Genomic DNA, 25,474 nt, shown 5'->3' with positions numbered 1-25,474 from the left:
TTTGGGGAAGTGGCTGGAAAGTGGTCCACCTTTTCCCGGCCAACGGGTCTTTGGGAGGAAATAATCAGGGGAGAAATGAGGCGATTCTAATAGCTATTAGCAGCTAGCTTATGGACTCCCGGCAGAAGAAAACAAGTGGAGGGGTTCTCTGCCGTCTCTAGCAGGCCATGCAGGTCAGGCTTCTTGACAGAGGCTGTGGGCGTAACCTCAACCCTATGTGTGCAGGAAGCCCGGCCAGTCCCACCCACCACTAGTGGCTAGCGTTGAGTCCTGGGCGGGGGGGGGGGGGGGGGGGGGGTGGGGGGGGCTTCGGGAGCACATATGGAGGTCAGCTGGGAGTAGCAGAGGTGCCTGTAGTGGTTCTGCCTCGAAGGCAGCGAGGCTCGCAGAGGGAAGGCCAGCTGCTAAAAAGGCCCCGGCCTTCATTTAGGTCTCAGGTGAAGACGCTTCACTGAAGGAAAGGCTTCAACTGCGTCCTCAGCAAGACGCCAGATGAGAGTTACAGAAAAAAAAAGTAACTTGTAAACTTGTAATCTTGTGGCAAATGTAATTTTTTTCCTGCGAGCAGTTTAATCAAGATCAGGGATTTTTTGGGCTTTGTACATAACACAAAAAGTGAATCCTTCATGCTTTTTCTTAGAAGCATTTCCTGGTTTGTTGTGTTTTTTTTTTTTTTTTATCTCTCTCCTCTTTATCTTTGTAGGGATACAAAATAACCACCATCAGATCCCCCTCTCTTTCATCCGTTTTCATCTGTTACTGAAGTTGCACAGTCCAGACTTTACAGGCTTTAGCTCTGGTTTTGTCCAAGTCAGTTACACCTTGTAGAGGATTAGACGATGCCAGGAACAGACATGTTGGGTGCTTCGCTCCTCAGAACTCCACAATGTGTACCTCAGTCTATCTTTTTTATCTCACATCTAACAGCGGTGTGTTTGGACAGTGTGTGTGTGTGTGTGGTGTGTGTGTGTGTGTGTGTGCGTTATCAGTGTTTATGTTTGTGACAACCTGGAAGGAATGCATCTCATGTCGAAAGATTATTAGCTGAAAGTTGAAAGGGACGGAAAGTATTTGTTTCATGTAGGTGCTGCCCTTCTAAAACAAACAGACCCTGTAATGTCTTCCGAAGCATGTCGGCTAATGACTTTTTTTCCCTCTCTCTCTCTCTCTCTCTCTCTCTCTCTCTCTCTCTCTCTCTCTCTCCTCTCTCTCTCTCTCTCTCTCTCTCTCTCCCTCTCTCCCTCTCCTTTTCTCTCTCTCTTTTTTTCCCCTTATTTCCCCTCTACTCTACTCTTCACCTTTCGCAGCACTTGCAAAAACAAGAGAGCGCGTGTAGCTCGGAGTCCTGCCTGTACTACTGTGCCCTGTGCGACTACTCCACAAAAGCCAAGCTCAACCTGGTGCAGCACGCCCGCTCGGTCAAGCACCAGGCAGGGCGAGGGTCTGCGCAAGCTGCAGCTGCACCAACAGGGCCTGCCGCCAGACGAGGACAGCCTGGCCGACCTCTTCTTCGTCAAGGACTGCCCGCCCACCTCCGAGCCTGGTGAGTCGCATCCACCCAACTTTTTTTTACCACTTCTACTTTTGCCTTTCTGTCAATTTTTCTTCTTCTCTTGTTCTCCCCCCCCCCCCTTCGCTTGTCTTCCTGCACACCCACACTATTCTCGCCCCAAACCCCCATCCCCCAAACCCTCCTCGGACCCTGAACCCGGCCCCGGCTGCTCCAAACCCTGAATACGTCTCCCGACGTAAAACATGCCAACCGGCTAATCTCCCGAAAATGAACATGCTGTTCCCATTATGGCCTTCTTTTTATATCAGTAACACACGCCGTCCTGCATGCGGTGACATCTTTAGCAGGCATGCAGAAGGTTATGAAATTCTACCTTGGGAGGATCTCTCAGTGAAATTCTTTCCCCTAGAGCGAGCTTTAATTTCCTTTCTCATGACCAAAGCAATTTGGCTTTCATTTAAAAGTTTCGGAGCTGCCAGCAGCTAATAAGTGTAACAGGACTGTAAAACATTCGGAGACAAAAAAAGATTAATAGTTTTATTTGAGAGGGACCAGTAATTTAAACCATAAGAGCGAGTCAGGGTCCATTATATAATAATTCCTATGTTAATGCTACTCGGAGAAATGAGCGCTTAACTTGTTTTTGCTTTGGTTGACCTGGCCGAGCGAAACAGCTAACACGTTTTGAATGGCATTCCAAAGCTGAATTAATCTCTGTTCCCCAAAGTGTCCTGTTTATATATGAAATCCAGAAACAGATGGTCCTGAGCTCAGAACCACATGTGAAACCTCAGCATCAGAACTACCCATATTGGAATTAAACAGGACTGTTGTACTTTTGGCTTTAATTAGGAATGGATCAAAGGTGCCTCAGAGTTTGGGCGCAGAAGGAAAGCCCAGTAAGATAAATCATTATTGTGCCGCTGAGAAAGACAGATGCCCCCCTCCCCTCTCTCCTTTACACCCCCACCCCCCCTCCTCCTCAAAAGGTTCCCCCCATAATGATCCCTACCTTGGCCCCTTTCTTTTTTCCTCCTGGGAGAAGAGAACATGATATTTTAAAACTGTCAAAAGTAATATTCACAGAATACACCTTTTCCAACGTTCCGACATTAAATGCACGTTTTTATATATCTTCAGTTTCATGCCACAAACTGAATTTCCAAAAGGAAGTTTCAAGCTTTATGCACACTCAAGTGTTCCAGGGTGCCTTGCTGTTGCACACACTGCATCAATTTCTTCAGAACAACGGTTTTCTTTCAGGTCCTCCTTATAAACATTTTATTATGTATTTCCTTACAGCTTACATATTAATGTTGGAGAGTGATTTCAATTTCAACCCTTTCAGGTCTCCTGCGCACACTCGTGTCAAATGAAGTGTTCATGTGCCCAGTTAGTCAGAAGGGTGCTAATGTACATAAACTGTGAGACAAAGAGAGAATTTATGCTCACTGTGCAGGGGCCTGAGTTTTCGGGTTTTATGAATATCACAATTCAGCTGCCCGAGGATGTAAAAACGGCCTGAAAGATAAATATGTTAGTAGAGAGATAAACCTGATAAACCTGCTGGCCTCCCTGTTTCTGGCACGGTTTTTGTTCGGGCTCTCAAAAACCACCGACTCGAAAGTAGAGCAAAATACATGGACACTCTGTTTTCTTTCAGAGCTACAAATCAGACAGAGTGTGTCACAAAGAGCACAGGGTGCAAGTTATTATGTTTTTTCATTATTTTTTTTTCTCCATTTCGTAGTGGGAGAGATTTTTCAGGTAGTTTAACCCCATAATCCTGCTGTTTGAAGTGCTTTCAAACAAACCCTGTGCAGGAGCAGCTTAGGAAATGGATAGCTGGCACCAGATTAATCACAAAGCTTAGTTTTTTTCTAATTGATCCAACTGGCAAAGCAGCAACAACCAGCTCCCTCCCTCGTGCCCCTCCAAAAAAGCAACCCAGTGCCAGCCGTTGTGACGAGCAGGTAAAATGGAGGTGTAGCTCGCCTTCAGTGTGTTAGAGGCTGCACTAGGACAAGGCCCAGGGCCTCCTTATTGCAGTTGTAATAACCTGGGTCTGTGAGCCTGTGAAAGGCCCTATGGTAAGCACCATTTCAGGTTGCGATCGGGACTACAGCAGAGAACTAAAGAAATCGTGTAGATTTTCTCGGAGAATAACTCCTTAGTTTAGCAGTTTCGTAGTCATTAGAGAGGTTTTGCAGGGAGTGGGAGAAGAGAAAAAAAGAGATTAATTTAACTGCTGAGCTGTATCTTTCTCTGCAAAGCAGCTCCCCGGCAGCTCGCCAAACAATTATAGCACCGTTTGGGAATAAAGGTCATGATGCCATTGACTTTACGTACATGTGAATGGATTTCGTTAAACAATTTTGATGCCATTTTTTACTGCATAATTAAAGGTAGCTTAGGCGGCGTCTCTGGCATGGGAGAAAAGTTGAAATGTATTTAGCGGTAAATGTCACACTCGGCAGCATACATATGCAGTGTGTCACAGCTTAGACCCGATCACACTCCCTCGCAGTCTTGTCGAAATAACAAATACAACAAGCTTTATTTAAACCACCCGGCTCACTCCACAAAACAATAATTATTTTTTCTATCAGCACAATAGTCATAAAAGTTTGTACTTCGTCTTTATGGCGTTGTTTTCATCAGTGTACCAAACCAAAGACATCTGAAAACCTCAATGCAAAGTGTTTTTGAAGGCCCGCTGTTGTGTTGCCATAAATCCGTGTTTTTGTGCAGTCTTCAAGAGGCTAGTGCGACAGAGTCCAATGAGCAGCTGGGCCGAGCTTTCGCGCGGTCTGTCTGCGTTAAACGGCCAAAACTGGCCACTAAACTATGCTGCCCTGTGCTCTACTTACTCACTCTGCTCTCCCCAGTGTGTTAATAGTAATATCCCTCCCCTGAACGCCGACGTGTGTTGCCTCCCTGAGAACAGCCTCTGCCAGGGCTCCCAGTGCGAACGTAATTCCCACAGCCTAGGGCCCTGAAGGCTCATCATTTACTGAAGGTAAACATCATGAAGCAGAGGACTGGGGGGGGGGGGGGGGGGGGTTAGCAGCGATGTGGTTAGACATGTTTTTTGAAGTGGAGTTCCCCCCATTTGTAAATCACAGTAATCTAGAGCCTCCGAGTTCTTACCCTCCTCACAGATGTGCTGCTTAAACGGGTTGCCCATAAAAACTGTGAAGCCAAACACTCGCAGCTCAAGGTTTCGGCACCGATAAGCTTGTTGTGTTTGTGAACTCCTCGCTCCCAGTGCTTGGTGGAGAGACGGCTGTGGCGGCGCTGGAAACTGTGTTTTTTAAAGACACAAAGTGCAAATTAATGACTCTCGTGTGAAATTTGAGCTGCTTGTTTTCCCCCTGTTTTGCTGAAAAGGGGATTTAATAGTCTGCACACAGAATATTTTCCGTAGATTACACTTTTTGCTGAATTAGACTGTAGGCTTGACAGACAACAACAGGAGAGAAACAGAAATTATTTTCTTGTAGGTTACAATGTCCCCTGCATCTGTACACACTATGTACGTGTACAGAAATAAAAACTGGAGGAAAAAAACATGCAGAGGATGTATGTGTTTGTGTTTGTGTGTGGGTCGGTGAGAGTATGTGAGTGTGTTTATGTGTAAGTGTGTGTGTGTGTGTGTGTGTGTGTGTGTGTGTGTGTGTGTCTGTGTGTGTCTGTGTGTGTATGGCTTGCATGTAACTCCACTCTAAATGCCCTGATGGGCCAGGCCATGCATGAAGGCTTTTTGCATCCTTGCGTCTGTCCAGGCTCCATTTTCCTCTGCTGCGCCTTTCAGAAAGGAGATGGGATCTTATGGAGGTAATTATTTCTGAGAGAGCCCCCTTGTCATGAGGCCTCTATGACCACCCCACCCCCCTCCACACGTATTAAAACTGGGGAGGAAAAGTGCCTCTTTGTCTGGGCCAGGCGTTAAACAAAAGGCCTGGCTGACTTGGGAGATGGCTGCATCTTTACAGACTCTGCCTAAGCCCTGTATAGCAGAGCGGCCTAAAAGGAGCTGCTTGGCCTGATTGGGGATGCCTCTCTCCCTCTCTCTCCCTCTCCATCTCCATCTCTTTCTCCCTCTCTCCCCCCTCCCTCTCTCTCTCTCTCTCTCTCTCTCTCGGGCCTTTTGTTTCTGCTGAGTGGAAGTGCTGCAGGAGGTTTCCAGTCATGGCCAAATTACCCGCGCTGGAGTGATAACCATTTACATAGCCACAGCTGTAGGCCATCTACACTCTCCTAATGGACAAGGGCTATGCTGTACGTGTGTGTGTGTGTGTGTATGTGTGTGTGTGTGTGTGTGTGTGTGTGTGTGTGTGTGTGTGTTTGAGAGAGTGATTGTGTGTGTGTATGATATTTTAGAGACAGTAAGATGGAGAAAGATGGCTCGTGAATTGTGTGTTTCATGACTGAAGTGTGTGATACACTGTGGTGTCCAGTTTAAGGTAGATGCAGTTTTTTTATTTTGTTCTCCTCTGCATTGCCGTGTGCATGGACAGAGGCTATTTTTTGTCTCTTTGAGGGCACATAAGCAATTGCAACAGTTACTTTTCAAGATAATTTCTGCAGACAGGGTTTCCAGGGTTTGTAACCATAATTTGTGGCCATTACATAAACTGAGATGGGAAGGCCAGTGGACTGTAAGATATGATATACAGACCAATTGCTCTCATCTTTCTCTTAGCCATGGGTGATGTGATAATGCAAGGGCGGCCATTTTCTTTCGATTTCCTCTGACAAAGCCCCCGGTCACACTAACAGAAGCATTCTTGTGTGTGCTGCCACTGCTGTAGCAGCACAGAGCTGCGAAAGTTTTTTTTAATTTTTTTATTTATTCTTTTTTTTCTTATTCCGTATGTGTTTGTGCTGCCTGCAGTTTTACCTGCGGGACAGTCTACACAGAAACTCCCAAAAAAAACACACTAAAAGAAAATTGTTATCGTTTTGCTAATTCCTCTGTTTGTAAATACAGTACTGTATTTCCACAAGTCACGAAAAAAGACCTATGAAGACGCAAGTCTTCTTTTTTTTTCTCTCTCTCTCTCTCTTTCTCTCTCCAGCACAGTTGATCACTGTCCTGTGTTACAGCAGTGTAATGGAACGCTGTTTATGAAGTCAGCGTAATCTGTTATATCACTCAAGTGCAGTTGTTTGGCTTGTGTGCACCAGTGTTAAGCGCCCGTCATGACTACTCAGAGGCTGGACATCCCATGTGAAAGAATGCAGTCTCAACCTTTGGAAAAAGTCCCCGACCAAAAGAGCCCTCATTTGACAGACATAAAGCATCCCCATAGGGTCTCGTAATTGGACCATAGTTTATATTACTCTATTATTAAATGGAGACAATAGCCCATGGTTAAATCATATTTCATATCATAATAAGTCAAATCTTCAGATGTATCATTATTTTTTCAAAAACTAGCAATTTGATCCAAAACTCCTTGAAACCAGTGTTTGGAACAGCAGGCACCAAACGGATTCAGTCATTTCTCAATAATTCTCTCCAACTGTATTATAATTGCACTGTGGTTTTTGTGTGTAGAAAATCCAAATAATTTTAGAAAATGGCCAGTTAGCCATAAACTATTTTTGAAAACGATGTGCTATAGGAGTATGTCGTACTCTGAGCTGTTTTTCTTTCTGAGGGATCCCCCCACCCCCACCCCTCACACACACACATACACACATACACTCACACACAACCACACACCACACACACACACATACACACATACACTCACACACACCACACACACACACATACACACATACACACATACACTCACACACAACCACACACACACACACATACACACATACACTCACACACACCACACACACACACACTTTGGAAGGAGAGTAATACAAAAGTTAAATTGTTACCTCATGTTTTCATTGACCGTTTGTGCCCACTGACAGTCATAATTTGCAGAAATTGCGATGATTATCCACATTAACATACCTGACTGTTGCCATTATGCTTATTTACAATGCAAAGCCTTCCTGGAGGCCCGCGGGACAGTCTCTGTGCATACTAATGTGCATGAACTCATGAGCCATGAGGTGCTGCTGCCTGCACACTGCTGAGGCCTGTGCTGCTGCTCTCGCTCTCTCCCACTGCGGCTGGGCCCTTTGGAGTTGTGCAACTGCAGGTAGCACGACTCCTAAAGACCTCCAGTTAGTCATGCTGAAATGTGATACCCCCCCCCCTTACACACACACACACACACACACACACACACACACACACACACACACACACACACACACACACACACACACACACACACACACACACACAATGAAGCAGTGGCTGAGGCATGGCTACACAGAGTGCAGACCAGGCATATTGTGTGTGTTGAATAAGTGATATGAACAGATTGTGTTGATGTGTTGATTTGTGTCAGAGCGTTCAGTTCGGTCCGGTTGGGTGCGGTTCTGGTTCTGTGTGTCGATGCTGTGTGAGTGAGGCGGGCGGGAGCTGGACGAGGAGGAGATAGAGTTACACTCTCTCTAATTGCGTCTGGAGAAAGCTTTGTGGCTCGCACAATGTCGTAGGCCCGGCTGACGCTAACCACAGAAAGCGGTATGATACTGGCTGTCACGCGGCATTAAACCAAACAAAGCCTCGTCAAAGTCTGCTGCTCACCGGCCAGACAGGGAACAGAGACTGCTGATGAACCAGCAATTAACTGATTGCCTTAAGCAGAGACACGCCAGCGGAGTGTTAATATGAATCTGCAATGACACGGATACAGGCTGAAGGAGCATGGAGACACACACACACGTGAACACACACACACAAACACGTGAACACACACACACACACACACACACAGACACGCATAGATAGAACAGTTTCTCACTCCCACATCTAAGTACACACATGTCTCACACATGTATGGGTTTGTCACTCACCCAACCACAGACAGACAGACAGACAGACAGACAGACAGACACACACACACACAGTCATACATGCACGCACTCATACACACACAGTCGGTGTCTAACTTACTTAATCACAGGTCCACAAACACACACACACACACATGCGTGCACACACCACACGTCTAGTGAAACAACCACAGCAACAGCAGTGTGTGTATGAGTGTTTTCATGTGTGTGTGTGTCCAACACCCCTGTCATTAGGCATGATGCGTGTTGAGGAGTGGACCCTGCATCCCATCAGGCCAGATTAGTGGGGGAGGGAGTTGATGGCCGCTGCGTCCAGGTGCCATCCCCTCCTCCCTCTCTCTGTCTCCCTCTATCTGTTTCTCGGTCTCCATCCCACTCACTTCCTCTCTCTTTCTCTCGGCCTCCTCTGCTACTTTCACTTCGCTGACCTTGGATTCTTCTGGTCATTCATTGGACCCTGAACCCTGTGTGAGTGTGTGTGTGTGTGTGTGTGTGTGGGCTGGCGCAAACAGGGGATGGCCATTTATTTATTTACCTGTTTATTTATTTCCTTGCCCTCAAGCTTGCAAATGAATCTGATTAAACCTTGGGCTTGTTTGCCCACCCCTCCCCTTCTCTCTCTCTCTCTCTCTCTCTCTCTCTCTCTCTCTCTCTCTCTCTCTCTCTCTCTCTCTCTCTCTATTTCTTTACCAGCTGTCTTCCTTCCTTCTTCTCTCCCCTGCTCTCCCCTCTGCCTGTGTCTCATCCATCAGAACAAAGTATGGAATTGATAGCCCCTATTGATTACCAATAGCCATGCCTAATCGTCACTAACCGGAGGAAGCTTTGCCGGTTTAGCTGGAGTCAGGCAGAGGCCGGGCCGTAATGTGGCCAGGGAATTTACACTTAATACTGTCGCCAGGTCCCCCTCTTCACCAAAAGCACTCGATAGAACGTCCGGTTCTTTTCACGTCTGGAGTGTGTGTCATACAGAATGTTTCTGATGCTCTGACACTCTGGTGAGCTTCTGGTTGTGAGGTAGATAGAAGCTACTGTGTTAGTGTGTGTGTGTGTGTGTGTGTGTGTGTGTGTGTGTGTGGTGTGTGTGTGTGTGTGTGTGTCTGTGTGTGTCTGTGTGTGTGTGTGTGTGTGTACTGTGTATTATTGAATTTATCGAGCATTGGATGTTTAATACTCAGCCCAGTAAATGATCCAGATAACTACTTTAGGATACAACACAGCGATGTTTCACTTTGAGCCTGGCTTCTCCACTGACGGAGAGTGACTGCCTCTAATAGTACACTATTATCTGAACACATTTGCAGAGGTTGACTTGGAAATTCGCTCTGACACGGTTCCTTCAGTAAGCACTGCAAATGTATTTAAATGACTCTACCAGGTCTGAAGCAGGCTCAGTCTGAGGAAGGAGGCCCATAGATGGAGTCTTATCAGAAAGAGAGAGAGAGAGAAAGAGAGAGAGAGTGTGTGTGTGTGTGTGCGTGTGCGTGTGCGTGTGTGTGTGTGCGTGTGCGTGTGCGGTGTGTGTGTGTGTGTGTGTGTGTGTGTGTGTGTGTGTGTGTGTGTGTGTGTGTGTGTGTGAGAGAGAGAGAGAGAGAGATGTAACTTACTGATGATGGTGATTCATCTGCTGAGCCTCTCCCCTCCCTCCCTCTCACAAAGAGCATTTATCAAGGAGAGATGATTGGCCAAGCAAGGGTCCCCTGCTAGTTCATCAAATCTCATGATTTTCCTTTCTCCACTTAAAAAAAGTCACCAGCACTTCAGTAAAAAAAAAGGGAATAGTCAACTCCTTATTCGCAGTGGATATTCACTTAGTTCATGTATGTATATGTGTGTGTGAGAGTGTATGGCATCCTTGATTTAGATTAGACATAACAAGTGTACAGACATATTCACACGCATGCACACACACTTTTGCATGGCCTGAGGTGACTGTATTGTGACAGCAGCGCTGTGTTAAATATGGCCACTCATTAGCCATGCTGTTGATCATGTACTGTGCGAGACATGCACAGAGAGACAATGACAGCTTGTTTGCCATCTGCAGCAGAAGAGCAATATGTCACATTAATATGAACAGCCCTTGAGTGATTTATTAATGTTACACAATATAATTTACATTATACGAACAGAGGATGTGTGGATCCACTTCAGGCCTAACAATTATAACCAGGGACACTTGAAACAAAGGTCCTCTCTGAATTCATTATAGGGTTATTTTATGAAGCGCAGTATTCTTTGCAGATGGGGAGAAAATCATGTTGTTTTGTTAGGACTTATTATCAGTTGCAGAGGACTCTTTGGGGGAAGCGGTCTCCGACCAGCCTAGAAGCCTCTGTCTCTCTGAATAATTCATGGGTTTCATCCAAAAAGACACAAATTGATGAAAACATACCATCTGTGCAGTTCAAAGACAAGCCCGGTTTGTGTTAGCCTTCGATAACACCCTCAAATGAAACGCACCAGACTCTGTTTCCAGAGGGGCGTGTTGTGTTTAAAGATGAAGAAAAAGCAACAAAATATAACAGAGAAATGAAAATGAGAAAATGTTTCTCCTGATTTGCTGAGGCCTGGCTCTTTGCTTGCTAGCACACTAGCCTGCCAGTCATATGCTGTGAGCCTTGATGAGATTGTCACATGTCCATCACACCAGATCTTCTCACTACCTCTTCTTCTCTTTCTGCTCCAGTTGCCAATTTAAATTCTCCTATGACTTATCTCTGGGAGAATGCAGCAGACATGTGGCCCTGGTAGCTGGTCACAACACTAGTCTGTCTGTCTGTCTGTCTGTGTGCAGCCAAAGCTGGACCAGACAATGGTCCGAATGGTCCCATTCTTCCTTGCTGAGTCCAGCAAATCTCGGCTGATTGGTTAAGTAGTCACAAGCTCGCCCAAACACTCTGGTCTCCACCCGGAACTGTGTGTGTGTGTGTGTGTGTGTGTGTGTGTGTGTGTGTGTGTGTGTGTGTGTGTTTGCTGATGATAGCTCAATATGCAAAAGCAGGAAGAAGGAAGGAAAGAGGGAAGGATGAGGTGATAGAGGAGGAGGAGGGAAAGGGAGGAAAATAAATGGAGTGAGTTGATGAGCCTGGTTGACATTCCTCCTAAGCTTTGTGTGGATCAGCCAACAGCTGAGGTTGGTAATCCTTTTCCAAGATGAAATAAGACACTTGCCCCTACTCTCTCTCTCTCTCTCTCTCTCTCTCTCTCTCTCTCTCTTGCCCCTCTCACCCCTGCTCTGGTTGTAGTGCAGGTGGAAAGGGTGGATGTTTTTTTTTATTTCCCTCTATCAGTTTTTTTTTTTGTTCTTCTCCTTTCATTTTCTCCACCTCCCCTTTGTGCTCCACAGCTGTGGACCTCTCGCGCACTGACAAGTAAGTGCCACTCAGAATATCGCCAGGATTTTCTTTCCTTTTGCTTTTTATTCTCATTCTTCCACTCCTCTCATCTTATTCTATCGTTCCCTCTCTCCCTTCCTGTTCTGTCTCTTCCTTCCTTCCTCTCTCTGTCCTTCTGGAAAGGTTATTAAGGCGTTGTCTTTAGCTTGTCAGATCGTTGCACGAAGGAGAGGAAATATTCCATCTGAGAGGCACAGGGTCTGCGACTGTCGCAATTAGGGGTGTCAGCATGTGGGGTGACAGCAGTCCCTGCCTCGCTTTGGTCGGGGTGGGATAGAGGGGGGATGTGTTTGAGGTGGGGGGGGGGTGGGGGGGGGGGGGGGGGGGCTGACAGGCTTACGCATGGCTGGGTTTGGCTGGAGTGACATCCACCCATTACACACACACACACCCAGGAATATCACTACCATTACCATCAACACCACCACTGCCACCACCGCCCTGTTTCCCTAGACCACACCGCTGAAACATCGGCCAGTTTGATGGAAGACAGCCGACGTGTCACGCGCGACTCAGAGACTCCCGTGAGTCTAACAGTAAGAGAGAGAGAGAAAGAGAGAGAGAGAGAGAGCGAGAGAGAGAGAGAGAGACGCTCTTGCTGCAGACGCAGCGGCAGGTCAAGTGGCACATTTACATTTTGATGGGAAGTTATGGAGTAATTAATGCAGCACTAGAGATGGATTAGCCACGAGGTTCATTACTGAAGCGCTGTATCTCCGAGGAGAGGACTTTCCTCTGAGTTTAGCCTCTGACATGTTGTTCTAAGCTCTCTCTCTCTCCATTCCTCTTTCTCTCTCTCTCCATTCCTCTCTCTCTCTCTCTCTCTCTCTCTCTCTGGAGGGCTGTGGAGGTTATGCTCTTTTCTTAATATGGGCGTTTGCATTTGCGGAGGGAAAAAAAGCCCAAACGCTGCGGCTTTTCTCGCCTTGTCAGTCTAATTGCTGCGTGTAGTCCTTAACTGGCCAATCTCAATCAGCCAGAGGGGGCCTGCGCTCGGCTCGGCTCAGCTCAGCTCCACGCGTGTGCCCGGCACTTTCAAACACTGTAAAACACAGGCCCTCATGCTGGGAAGGATCAGCTTCTTCATTAGGGCTCGAGAGACACAAGAGAGAGGGAGAGAAAGAGAGAGAGAGAGAGAGAGAGAGAGAGAGAGAGGGAAGAGTTGAGTTAGAGAGAGGAGAGAGAGAAATGGAGGGAGAAGGGGGGGGGGCACTGAGACGGTGGAAGAAGAGTCGAGTAAGGGTCATCCATCTTTTGTTGGGTTTGGGTCAGCTGTGAGTGATTATATCTAATCCCTACTGTTTCTGCTCAAGATGCCGCTTCTCTTCCTCTCTCTCTCTCTCTCTCTCTCTCTCTCTCTCTCTCTGTCTCTCTATCTGTCTATCTATCTCCTGTCTCTCTCTTCCTCTTTGACTCTCTCCCTTTCTGTGTCATACACACACACACACACACACAGACACACACACAGAGAGAGAGAGACAGTCATACAGAAGGAATAATGGGGAATTTGAGTGTGCTATGAGATTAAAGCCTGGATTCAATGGCGGGCGAGCAATCATCATTTCGAGAAAACATTCTTTCATCTCTCTGCCCCCACCCCCACCTCCACCCCCTCTGCTCTTACACTAACAGCGGCTCATGTCACTCTGTGGTTGCTGCTTTTATCATCATGTACAAACCCCACTGCTCACAGATGGCGAGCACGTATAGGAATATCAATCGGAGAGAGGGAGTTAGAGCTGACCATATGTGGAGGCCCTGTAACAGTCCCCTCTGATATTCATTAGGATTGGGTTTTATTTGTCTTGTTGTGAATGTTTTTTGTTGTTTGTGCTGTGAATGCAACTAATGAGGAGTCGCATGGTTGATTGAGTCACTACAGACTGTGTGTCACTACAGTACTTCGGTGTGTGTGTGTGTGTGTGTGTGTGTGTGTGTATGTGTGTGTGTTTGTAATGTATGTGGGTGTGTGTAATGTCTGTGTTTGCGAAGGATCATCCGTACACATCCACTCTTTCTCACAAACTCTCTCTTTCCTTTTCTCCCTACACACTCTCTCTCTCTCTCTCTCACACACACACACACACACACACACACACATTCAGAACTAGGTTGTGTGGATTAGTTAGTTAGTTAATAAGGAGCCGTGCATGCTGTGAGTAGCGTCGTCCCAATGGACCGGCACCAGTAGCAGCAGCAGTAGCAGCAGTTGATGGACCTGGCCGCTCCTTTTGTTCTGGCACAGGTTAATAGAAATTGAGGAGATGGGCAGAGGAAAGGCAGAGCAATTTTCTGCTCTTTAAGCCCGGCGAAATGGCGCTCTTCAGGAAGCACTGGAAAGTATGAAGGCGTAATAGGCATTTTAAAAGAAAGGGAGTCCATAGAGCGACGAGAGGGATTCTCAGATTTAGGCATGCATGGAATTGGGAATGAGATAATCAGTATTGTGAAATTGAAACCTGTCTACTGGCACTGCGGCTAGCTCATGGACGCGTGCGCGTGCACGCACACATGCATGTGCACGCTTGCAGACACTCACATAATACAGTCATGCAGAGAAAATCACACACACAAACACACATACACACACACACACATACACACACACACACACACACACACACACACTCACTCCCCAGACTGCACAGTGAGCAGTGATTTGTAACACTCATCTTTTGGCCCTTTCCAGATTATCCACAACTGTCAATAGCAATCACCAAAGGGTTTTATCCCCCCAACTCGTAGAAAAATCAAAGCATTTTTATGTCTTCATACTAACCATACTTTATCAAGTTTCTGGGCAAGTTTCCCTGCTGAAGCAATAAAAAAAAAGCATAATTTATTCAGAATCTAATCATGTTTGGCTTGCCCAGACGTTGGCCACAGGCCACAGTGGTTCCTTTAGAGGATCTCTCCAGCACTGATTGCATATGTGGCAGGACAGGAGCAAGAAGCCTCTGATTGAGGGCACAGTGTGGGGGGAGGTGTGCGTGTGTGTGTGTGTGTGCGTGTGTGTGCGTGTGTGCGTGTGTGTGTGTGTGTGTGTGTGTGTGTGTGTGCGTGTGGACATGCACACAGAGAGATGGCATACTGATAGAATGTGATGTTTGCTTAATTGACTTAAAAACGATGGCAGAATTAATTGCACACAGAAACGAGATGTCCACAGGAGACGTGCATAGTGTCTTGCCTGTAGCTATATCAACAAGAACAGTCCCTTCTGCAGTCCGTCATGTTGTATTATATTAATTATCACATATGACGGTAATTCTTTTCGTGCTTGTTTTTTCCCCCTCTTTACTTCACCCCAGGTTATGAAGCATAGTATAGACTCCTGGTTTTGTTTTTAATCTGATTTATTTATTTGTCAAGCCGCTCATGTGATTCCTCTCTCCTGCTCCCAATCACAATTACACACAATGTCCTCATTTAAAAAAGCAAAAAAAAAAACAGCAGTGTAATCACCGTTCTCTTCTAATTACGCGAAGCACGCGGCCTAAATACAACAGGCTCTGTTTGCACTGCGGGGCTTGAGCTGTCCACTCGGCTAACCTTCCCTCCGCCTCGCCAGGAAGAGCCGCTCCGGACGGGAATTACGCTGCACGTATCTGACATGAGATTAAGAGGGCGTTATTGGTCTGGGAGAAGCTGCCCACTTACATTTGTGAAAAGGAAGTGTTTGGCAGGGGGCGGTCGACTGCAAACCCCCCTTCTTCCTACGACCCCCCTTTTGCTGTGAGGACCGGTGTAAGTGAGCAGTCTGGCCCACATTATTCACTCGGTCCGGCTGATCGAAGCCCGGCTCAATAGCACTAAACCAGCGGCTGCTGGAAAGATTTGTCTTACAAAACCTTGAAAACTGCTCTGAACGTCCATACATTGATTTTTGCAGCCGGGGATCTCTTGGGCTTTCGTGTAAAGGCAGGCCTCACACGTGTGTGTGTGTGTGTGTGTGTGTGTGTGTGTGTGTGTGTGTGTTCTAAGCACAAGCGCACGCTGGCAAGCAAGCCGACAGACTGACAGGGAAGGAAGGTCACAGGTGAGACCCCTGACCTGGTCACTCACAGGTGTGCATACATGTATATACTGTATATAACAGACACACACACACACACACACACACACACACACACACACACACACACACACACACACACACACACGGACACAGACACATCTCATGCACACACACACACATATGAACGCATCTTCCTCATGCATACAGACACACACATTCACACACACACACAAACCCTTTTCACAAGCATCTATTTCAGGTTGCGTACGCTTCTGACATCAGCCCATCCCTGGGTCTGTGTTCCGGTTGCCCGCTGTGGCTGTGGTGTGCTGTGTGTGTGTGTGGTGTGTGTGTGTGTGGTGTGTGTGTGTGTCAATGTGGCTGTGGTGTGCTGTGAGAGCAGGTGCGCTCTGTGGCTGTGCCTCTGATGGTCTGCGAGTCCATATTAAATTAATGAAGCCGCCAGCACGGCCGAGGCCACTATAAATAGCCCCCCGTCTGAGAGCAGTACGTGCCAGCGGGCTGAGGGCTGGGGATAGGGATGCGGGCAGGTAGCACCACGGGGTGCTGAAGACAGCCAAAGAGTTTGTCACCAAGTCCAGTTTCAACCGGATCTGGATCAAAATGGGTTCTGTTTGGCGCAGTCATTGGCTTCACTGCTAATGAAATTGACAAAGCTTTTTGGAACTGTGCGGAAAAAAAACAAAAATAATTGTAGGACACAGAGAGATACACACATACAGAACACACACACACACACACACACACACACACACACACACACTCTCACTCTCACACTCAGATCATTCCACTAGCATCTGGACAGACACGTGTAGTACTTTGTTTTTGTCTTCCCATTCCCCACATCTAAAGCAAATCTGACAAGGTTCTCTCTCTCTCTCTCTCTCTCTCTCTCTCTCTCTCTCTCTCTGTCTCTTTCTATCTGTCTCTTTCTCTCTCTCCTCTCCCTTCCCGGCCTTTGAAGTGAGAAGGAAGTGTTAAATCAAAGTGAAGGCTAATTACATATCTTGGGACTGGCTGGTTTTAAGTCATTGTTCTTATTGTTGAGACACGAGAAGCCCAGGAGTGAACAGTAAGCGGCTGGGGGGAGATGAGAGGAGGGAGGGAGAGGGGGAGAGACTCTCCCTCTCCCTCTCTCTCTCTCTCTTTCTCTCTCTCGCTCCCTCTCTCTCCCTCGGTGCGAACAGAAACAGACAAGCTGGCAGCTGCCAACGTGTGTGCCACCTGCCCTATATCTCTCTATTAGCATAATCATCTCCTCGGCAAATGGAAATAATGGTGTCACGCACCTTTGTGTAATTGCTACTGTCATAATATATGCCAAATTATTCTGTTGTGTGATTAGAGGAACGGCAGGAGAGAGGGAGAGAGAGGGAGAGAGAGAAGAAGGGGGGTTGCTTTTCTGTCCTCCAGCGTGGCGTTCATACTCGAGTGCTTTTGATCCAAGGCCCCGACACAATCGGGGGGTGGGTGGGTGATTGTGTGTGTGTGTCTGTGTGTGTGTGTGTGGAGGGGGGGGGGAGGGGTGGTGTTGTTGGCGTCACCAGAGGAGCGAGAACGTTTGTCACTCTGTAGCATTTAAAAGGGCCCCGCCGTCATCAGAATATCATTGTTGAAAATGCAAATCAGAAATGGATAGCAGGGCCATTGTTTGCAAATTAGCCCTCAGCCGCTGCGTTTTTTGTCGTTATCAAACAGGAATTTGAATGGGAAGTCATATAGACACGCGTTAGCTGTCGCACCAACATCCATTAGGCTCATTGTGTTTGGCCTTTTAAATAGGAAGCAGAGAGTTGATGGATTTATCTTACACCCATACAGCAACACCATAGAATCACCGTCCAGCCTCTCCAGCTGGTCAAACAAAAGAGCCGACCAACCCTCAGCCCTCCACTTATTGTGACACATATTTCAGTTATGGTGACACGCGGCCATTGTTCATCTGGCAAACACAAGTGGAGGATGTAAAGGCTCGTCGTCGGAGGAGGAGGAGGAGGAGGAGAGGGAAAGGAAACATATGAGAGATCGTCTGGACCCTTCTTCCTCCTCCACTTTTTTTCTCCCTTCTTCTTTCCCCTCCTCGTCCACACTGCTGTTTAGCATAATTAGGCCACTCTCAGTTTCCCTGGGAGCGGCGTCCAGGCTAGTAAATGAATAGCTAGTGATTGGAGTGGCCGGGGGGGGAGAGGGGATCCACGAGTGACAGGCTGACCGGGAGAGGAGAGGCTCTAATTGGCACGGGCTCTGCAAATGGGAGAGGGTGCGTGCTTGGGGTGGGGGTATGGGAAAGTCAAGGGAGGTTGGGGTTGGGGTGGAGGTTAGGGTTGAGAGGAAGCGACTCTGCATAAAGAGCAGACAAACCAGGCTAGAATTTCTAAAAATGTTTTGCACGAGAAGCAGAAAAAAATATACATTTATTAATATGGCCTACATATATATATATAAATATACATTTATTAATATGGCCTACATATGTGTGTGTGTGTGTGTGTGTGTGTGTGTGTGTGTGTGTGCGTGTTTATGTTTGCGCGTCCATGCACAAGACGTTTTAGTCGCTACCATCAATGCCAGCTCACAGTCTGTGGTCAGCCCCTATGGCTTGATATATGAGGAATAAATTGCGTGTTTGAATTGCGGTTTGTATTGTGCAGACCTCTAAGCGAGTGGCCTCACCTCTTTGTATGCATGCACACACATGTGCGTCATATTTTTTTGTGTCTTTTTCCCTCCACTCTCTAATCGATTTAATCTATCTATTTTGATGTGTGTTTTTTTAATAGCTGTATGTATTTACTTTATATATTTATATATCTCCTCGCCCCCGTGCAGGTGTGGCCTGGGTGTATTTACATGTATTGGCAGCAGCGGCTTTAGAGGTCTTTGGCTCCTGTATCCACCCGTGGCTCTGTGGGCCCATGATAAATTCGGCCCAATCCCTCCTAATGGTTATGAGCACGAGGAAAACATGCAGCCTCCTTTTTAAAGCATCTTGTGTCTTAAGCTGTCATTGATTAAATGTTAACTGATATACTCCAGTTGGCAATCTTGTTAGAGCCCCCCCTCCCCTCTCTCTCTGTCTCTCTGTCTCTCTCTCTCTCTCTCTGTCTCTCTCTCTCTCTCTCTCTCTCTCTCTCTCTATCCAGTAGCCTAGACAGACAGTTTAGGGTCCCGGGCTGATCAATACTACAGATAAAGATTTCATCCATCAATGAACTCCCAAAACAAAAGGTGTCTGTTACCTGATTAGACCTACAGGGAGATGAGCCACCCCACCCCAGCCCACCCCACCCCACCCCAGCCCCCAGTCTGCCGATACAGCAGTGGCGGAGCAGAGTCGATGGGCTACAAACAGGGCCTGCTGTAATTACAGAGCGGCACAGTTGGCCAGATAACGTGCCTCTGACTTACCTCAGGATAAAGGTTAATCTCTCTGAGACTGTCCAGCGAGATGGGCCCTGAGCCTTTATATATTTATTTAAGGAAAGAGCCGCCTTCGTCTATTGCTGGAGCTACAGTAGAACTGGAGCTTTCCTATCCCAGTCCATTCACTGTGTGTGTGTGTGTGTGTGTCTTATGCTTTCTGTGCTGTGTGTGTGTGTGTGTGTGTGTGTGTGTGTGTGTGTGTGTGTGTGTGTGTGTGTGATCTCCGAGTGTGTGTGTCCCATGCCCTATGTCCTATGTCCTATGTGCTGTGTCTACGTGTGTTGAGTGTGAGAGGAACTTGACGCATACCAATGCCAGCACAAATGACTGAATCGATTGCGAAACGGCCACTGCTGTTTAAGGGTATCAATAAATGTTCCTTTATTTTCTCCTGAATGGATAAGTGTCGCTGTTAAAAGTCCAGCAGATCTCTTAATTGAAAGTTAATTTTAAATCAATGCGTGAAGTCATTTAAATATTGATTCAGCCTTTCTAGTCAAATTGTTAACATATTCCCTCTCCTCCTTGTCCGTCTCCTTTTTGTAGCAACTTTGTTTTAAACGTAATCAATAACGTGCAATTAGCGAGTTGTTAAAAAAGGGAAATTGACGTGAGTTGCCAAAAGGCTCCATTGGGGGCGTTCCGTTGTCTTCCCCATGTGTCACCTGTAGTTTGGTCTGTAGGACTCAACCATGAAGCCATGGGAGCTCTACTCTAGTCTAACAAGCCTTGCAGTAGGCTACTCCTGAGCGAAGCCAATGGAGTGTGATATGGGGAGCCTTTTCCCTCTGCATCGCAGATTCCGATCTCTGTGTCTTTTGTGCTGCATAATCTCAGGCAGGATGGGGGTTAGAGGGGGAAAAAAACATGGTTTTTGAGGGCCGAGGGCCTTAATGCAGGGAGGCATTCCGAAGAGCCACGGCCTGCCTTCCATCAGAGATAAAGCCAGACTGCACGTTTACACTAGTTTAGAAATGTAAAGCAGGTGGAGCCAAGGGTGGTGTGTGTGTGTGTGTGTGTGTGTGTGTGTGTGTGTGTGTGTGTGGTTGGTTGGGTGCATGTCTGTGTGCATTTCTATGTATGTATATACTGTATGTGTCTAAGTGTGTCTGTGCAGATGCTATGTGTGTGTGTAGTGTGTGTATGTGAGTGTGAGTGAGTGTGTTAGACTGACTGGATGTTATGTCCCTGTTAATGGACACACACACACACACAGTCAGATGAGGAGTCAGTGCTATCTCCATCAGTATAATCTTATTTATTTAAAGCATATGCCTCCTGGTATGTCTTTGTCAGGTTCTATTAGGAGCTAGCCTGGCCCATATGACATTGTTTAGGGAGTAATGAAATTGAAATTTTTGGCATTTTTGGGTGTATTTTTTGTGAAGGGACTGCAAACGAATGCACCCATTTATCACTGTGTGTGAATACCATCTCCAGCACATCAACCAGATGATATCCCCCTCTAGAACCTCTGTAGCAGACTCCTTTGTCAGGCCTCTCGTTTGTGACTTTTTTCCTTCTCTCTTTTTCATATGATTCAGACTGAAGTAACCTAATTACTTTTGGCTTGTGGGTCAGATATTGTGTGTTTTGTCCTCTTTGCTTTTGAAAATGTGTCAGGGACGCTGGTGCTACGCTAACCTATGGGGGGGGGGGGGGGGGGGCATGATCTTACTGGGCCGCATTCCTCGCTTGTGTGCGAAAGTCAAAAAAAAAAAAAAAAAAAGAGGTGTTAGGTAGCACAAACCAAGAGCGCTGCCATAGCAACAGCCAGTTCTGCCATTTTAATCATTGAAATGATGGCGTGTCCAGACCTCAGCACACTGCTAGTTAACATGTCCTCACAGAGATAAACACACACACACCCTTTATCTCTGTCTGTGGAGACACACAAAGGCAGCCATTTTTAGAGGCATTTCAGTATCTGCTCAACATGGCAAACACAAAGCATAGCAGCATTTTTAGTGAAAATTGAGTAGACGTGGAATTTTCATTTGCTAGTGTCTGCCCAGTGTAGAGCACATTTGAAGCCAAATGGTGTGTTTGTGCCTTTGCGTGCTAAATGTTTGTCCTGGTGTAGTCACTATTACCCAGGCTTGACCCATAGATGTGCCAGATAGATCTTATTTGTCAGATACAGCTGACCGGGGAAATGGAGCTACAGCTAGTTACTTCATTAGGTAGTCTCATTGATTGAACTCCCCCGATACACACACACACACACATACACACACATGCTTACCCCCCAGCCCCCCCCGCCAAAGTGATGCGTCTGGCCCTTCCGATAACTGCTGGTAATAGAACAAAATGAATTCTTATCACAGAGATTGGAAAGGCCATTAACCCTGGCCTCCAGTGCTTTTAGAAGTCACAGACAGGAAACAGGCCGAGGGAGACCAGGGGAAAAGTCTCTCTATCTCTCCGCTTTACCTTTCACTCTCTTTCCCTCGCTCTGTCTCCCTCCCCTCTCTCTCTCTCTGTCTCTCTCTCCTTGTCTGAAGTCGGGTCAGTTTGGCGGCCCTGTGTGATGTTTCCACCCCTCCTGGCTCCCGTGCAGATGAAACGTTACCCAACGCAGATGTTTATAATCACGTCTTGAATAAATATTGGACAGAGAATAATAAAAAAAGGGGGGGGGGGTGAGGAGCATATGAACGTGGGAGCAAAAGAGAGAAAGAGAGTGAAGGAGGGAGGGGGGAAAGAAGAAGAAAAAGAAAAAAGGATGAGAAAAAAACAACCCAGAAGAAGAATCTGTGGAAATTATTTTCAAATCCAGCAGTAAGCCCAGCCATCGCTCGGCGCCTTATTCCACGGCAGCGCCTCAGGTGCTGAGAGCAGTGGGAGAGGAGCAACATGGCCGCTTGTGTAACACGCAGGTGGTTGTTTTTTTTTTTTCTTTTTCTTTTTTGGGAAGGGTTTACAGAAAGCCTTTGAAGATGTGTTCTTTAGAAAGCTTTTGTATTTGTTATTAGGAATCATTAATATGGTCTCACAACTAGTGGAGGGGGGAAGGAAGAGCTGGGCGCAGTTAACAGGGACATTTTCTGTCGGTGCAGCAGAAGAAGAAGGCTTTAATCTCCAGCGTGTTTATTCATACCACAAGACGAAAATAATAGGTACGACTGCATCCCGGGCACTGACTGGAGGACTACTTCCGTGGATGAGATAATTGACAACAACAAAGACCATTCTGACGAATGCTGATACAAGCGTTTTGACACAGGCAAAGGCACTGTTTGGAGGGATTGTCATGAACAACTTTTGATTGTGACAACATGTAGCTCAGCACTTTAGACAAAGTTTTTTTTTTCCTCTACGAGGTTGCAATGCTTTCATGGTCCCCAGTCATGTCAGAGCTATTAGAGTTTTTCTTGTCTTCAATTGTAGACACAGGTTTCTGTTCCTGGCTGCCAACAACAAAAGGGCAGCCTGTGAACTAAACAAGTTCCACCTGTGTCTTAAGTTGATGATGTCACAGTAGGTCACATGATGACACCACCCTCCCCCCACCCCCCCTGATATAGATGGCCGTCTTGTCAGATTCCAATGCACCCATGGGCAGGGATAAAGTCATACCCTTATAGTGTAGAGTTTATGGTTACATCACGTCTCCTGTCACTGTCTTTTCACCCTCGCCTCCAAATGTCCCCAGAAACCTGAAAGTCAAAATGATCAAACCAGCAGTCAGTTTTGCAACGGCATTTCACAACAGATTAAATGTTTTCATTCGATGTGACATAAAAATGAACCCGAACAGTAAGATCTTGTTTTGAGAAGCTGTGACGTTTTGTGTTGGAATTTTACGTCACAAAATACATGGCAAACAACCTCAACAAAAAATTATTGGAATTAGGATTTGAAAATATTAGAGAGACCCTTGGAACAGTTTCACCAATAATCCTTTCTACTTAGAGCCGTGTAATATAGGTTAAAGCTGAGACACTTGGACATCTCAGCCATAGCCCCAGTGACAAATAGATATCTGTGTGTGTGTGTGTGTGTGTATATGTGTGTGTGTGAGTATCTGTGTGTGTGTGTGGGTGTGTGTGTTTGTATGCGAGTGTGTCCATCTTTCGATGTGTGTATCTATCTTTAAGTGTGTGTGTTTGTGTGTGTGTGAGAGAGAGAGAGAGAGAGAGAGAGAGAGAGAAAGAAGCTGCTTTCGGTGAGTGCTGAGCTCCCAGGCTTAGCAGCCGTGTGGAGACGAAGTCTGTGACTCTAGGCGCTTGATGTTTAGTATTTTAGACATGGTACATTAACGGCATCTGGTTAAGATCTAAATGCTTGTTAAATACGCAGAAATGCTGAGGGGGTGTGTGTGAGTTGGGGGGGGGACTAAAAGAGAGAGAGAGAGGAAAAGACGAGAGGAGAGGAAAGGGTGGGGGTAGTGAAGGATCAACAAGTCAGTAAAGGTTATTATCCTGAAAGTATTACAACTGGCCCTTAACAAAGTCGAGCCGGGGTGTCGGGTTTCAAACGGGTCCTTTTCAAACGGACCAGCCCGGCCAAATGAAAAGCACGAGGAGAAGGAATGTGACATCACAGGGGCCAGTGGCTGCTCGCAGAGCCCTGGCGGTGTGCAGAGGAGTTAGTGTTCCCCACACCTGAACGCGGCTGGACAGTACGGCCGTATGATTACAGCAGGAACCACTTAGCGTCGGTAACACACACCACTGCATCACTCTTGATATGCACTCGCAGCGCTGACATGTTTGTTAGAACACCAGCGTTTAGAAGTGATGTGCTGCTGTGTATCTGTGATCTTGTTTTCTTGATTTCTTTTAGCATCTGATTGAGAAAGAGATGAAATAAAGAAGTTTCAGAGTTTAAAAAGTCCCCCCCCCCTTCTCTCTCTCTCTCTCTCCCTCTCTCTCTCTCATTCTCTCTCACTTCTCTGCTAATGAAGCCCATCGGTGAGGCTTCTAAGAGGAGAAATTAGTGGTGAAATTCCAAGTGCTGTAGAAGACATCTTAATGAATACAATAATTTCTTTCTAACCCCCCCCCCCCCCCCCCTTGCTCTCTCTCTCTCACGCACACACACACGCACACACTTTCTCTCTCTCTCTTTTTGGAGCTAATATATTTCCACGGCTGTGTACAATGGGTGGCTCTCTTACTGGGCAGATAATGACCGCGCTCGAGTCGTTGTGGTCCCCATGGGGGTTAGCAGTGAAGGCCAGCCTCCCAGCTCGTCATTAGGCAGTCTGTCGCGTGGAGGACAGAGCCAGCCTTTTAATGAAAAGAAAAAGACTTGGCCAGCATTTATGATTTGCTTCTCCCCACCAGCCCGGCCTATAGATTGTCCATATGTCTGTGTCTGTCTGTCTGTCTCCCTCTCTCTCTCTCTCTCTCTCTCTCTCTCTCTCTCTCTCTGCCCCCTCCCTCTCCTCCCTCTTTTCTGTCTTAATGTGGAAACAAAGCAACCAGCAGCATCTGAAAGCACACAAAGATGATATGCAGGACAGCTTAAGATGATTATATTATATTGTGGCCATACATTATGGATAGTCTAGCGCCTGTGAATAATATAATGGCTGCACCATTTAATATGACACTCCCCAGGCGGGGCATATTCTGTGAAATTTTCCTTTATTATGTGTACGGGCCCCACTGTCTCTCTGCCTCTTCCTCTCTCTCCCCACCCCACTCCCCCTCTCTCCCTCTCTCTCTCTCTGTCTCTCTCTCTTTCCCTCCTCCTCTTTCTCTTTTTCTCCCTCTCTTTCTCCAATTGAAGCTTATGAGAGTGGTGTGGCGGAATAGCCTTCACCTTCACCTAGTGTAGCAATGCCAGCGAGGCTGTCTTTAATGTCTGGCTGGCTGGTCACACTTCAAACGCGGGTACCGTCAGCCAGCGCCGGGCCCTGGGCTCGCAGGCGCAGGCAGAGCCGTTTGACCTGGGAGGGGTATTTGTTTGCGGTTTTTTGGTAGAGGCCCATAAAAGTTTGTGTCCGCACCGCTGCTGGTAGCGATTAAGTTGATGGGTAAAGCTCTCGCTTTTTTCTCTCTCGCTCCCTCTGCAGTCTCTCTCCCTGTCTCATTCCCCTGCTCCCTCCACTAACATGTACACACACACACACACACACACACACACACACACACATGCTGCTGCTGGCATGCGGTGCTTCCCCCCCCCCCCCCCCCTCCCCATTCAGATTAC

At 46.9% G+C, this 25,474-nt stretch overlaps 1 protein-coding gene across 1 annotated transcript in view; it reads left to right on the top strand.

Moving 5' to 3' along the window:
• The window catches only part of zfhx4 (zinc finger homeobox 4), an 89,620-nt gene that overhangs the window by 43,428 nt on the left and 20,718 nt on the right, over positions 1-25,474 (top strand). The window contains 2 exon segments of the mRNA XM_042067816.1: positions 1,308-1,430; positions 1,432-1,543. Of these exon segments, the coding sequence (XP_041923750.1) occupies positions 1,308-1,430; positions 1,432-1,543 (235 nt within the window).

This window comes from Alosa sapidissima, chromosome 17, assembly GCF_018492685.1.
Source record: "Alosa sapidissima isolate fAloSap1 chromosome 17, fAloSap1.pri, whole genome shotgun sequence".
Classification (NCBI taxonomy): domain Eukaryota; kingdom Metazoa; phylum Chordata; class Actinopteri; order Clupeiformes; family Clupeidae; genus Alosa; species Alosa sapidissima.
This window is presented reverse-complemented; position numbering and strand designations above follow the sequence as displayed.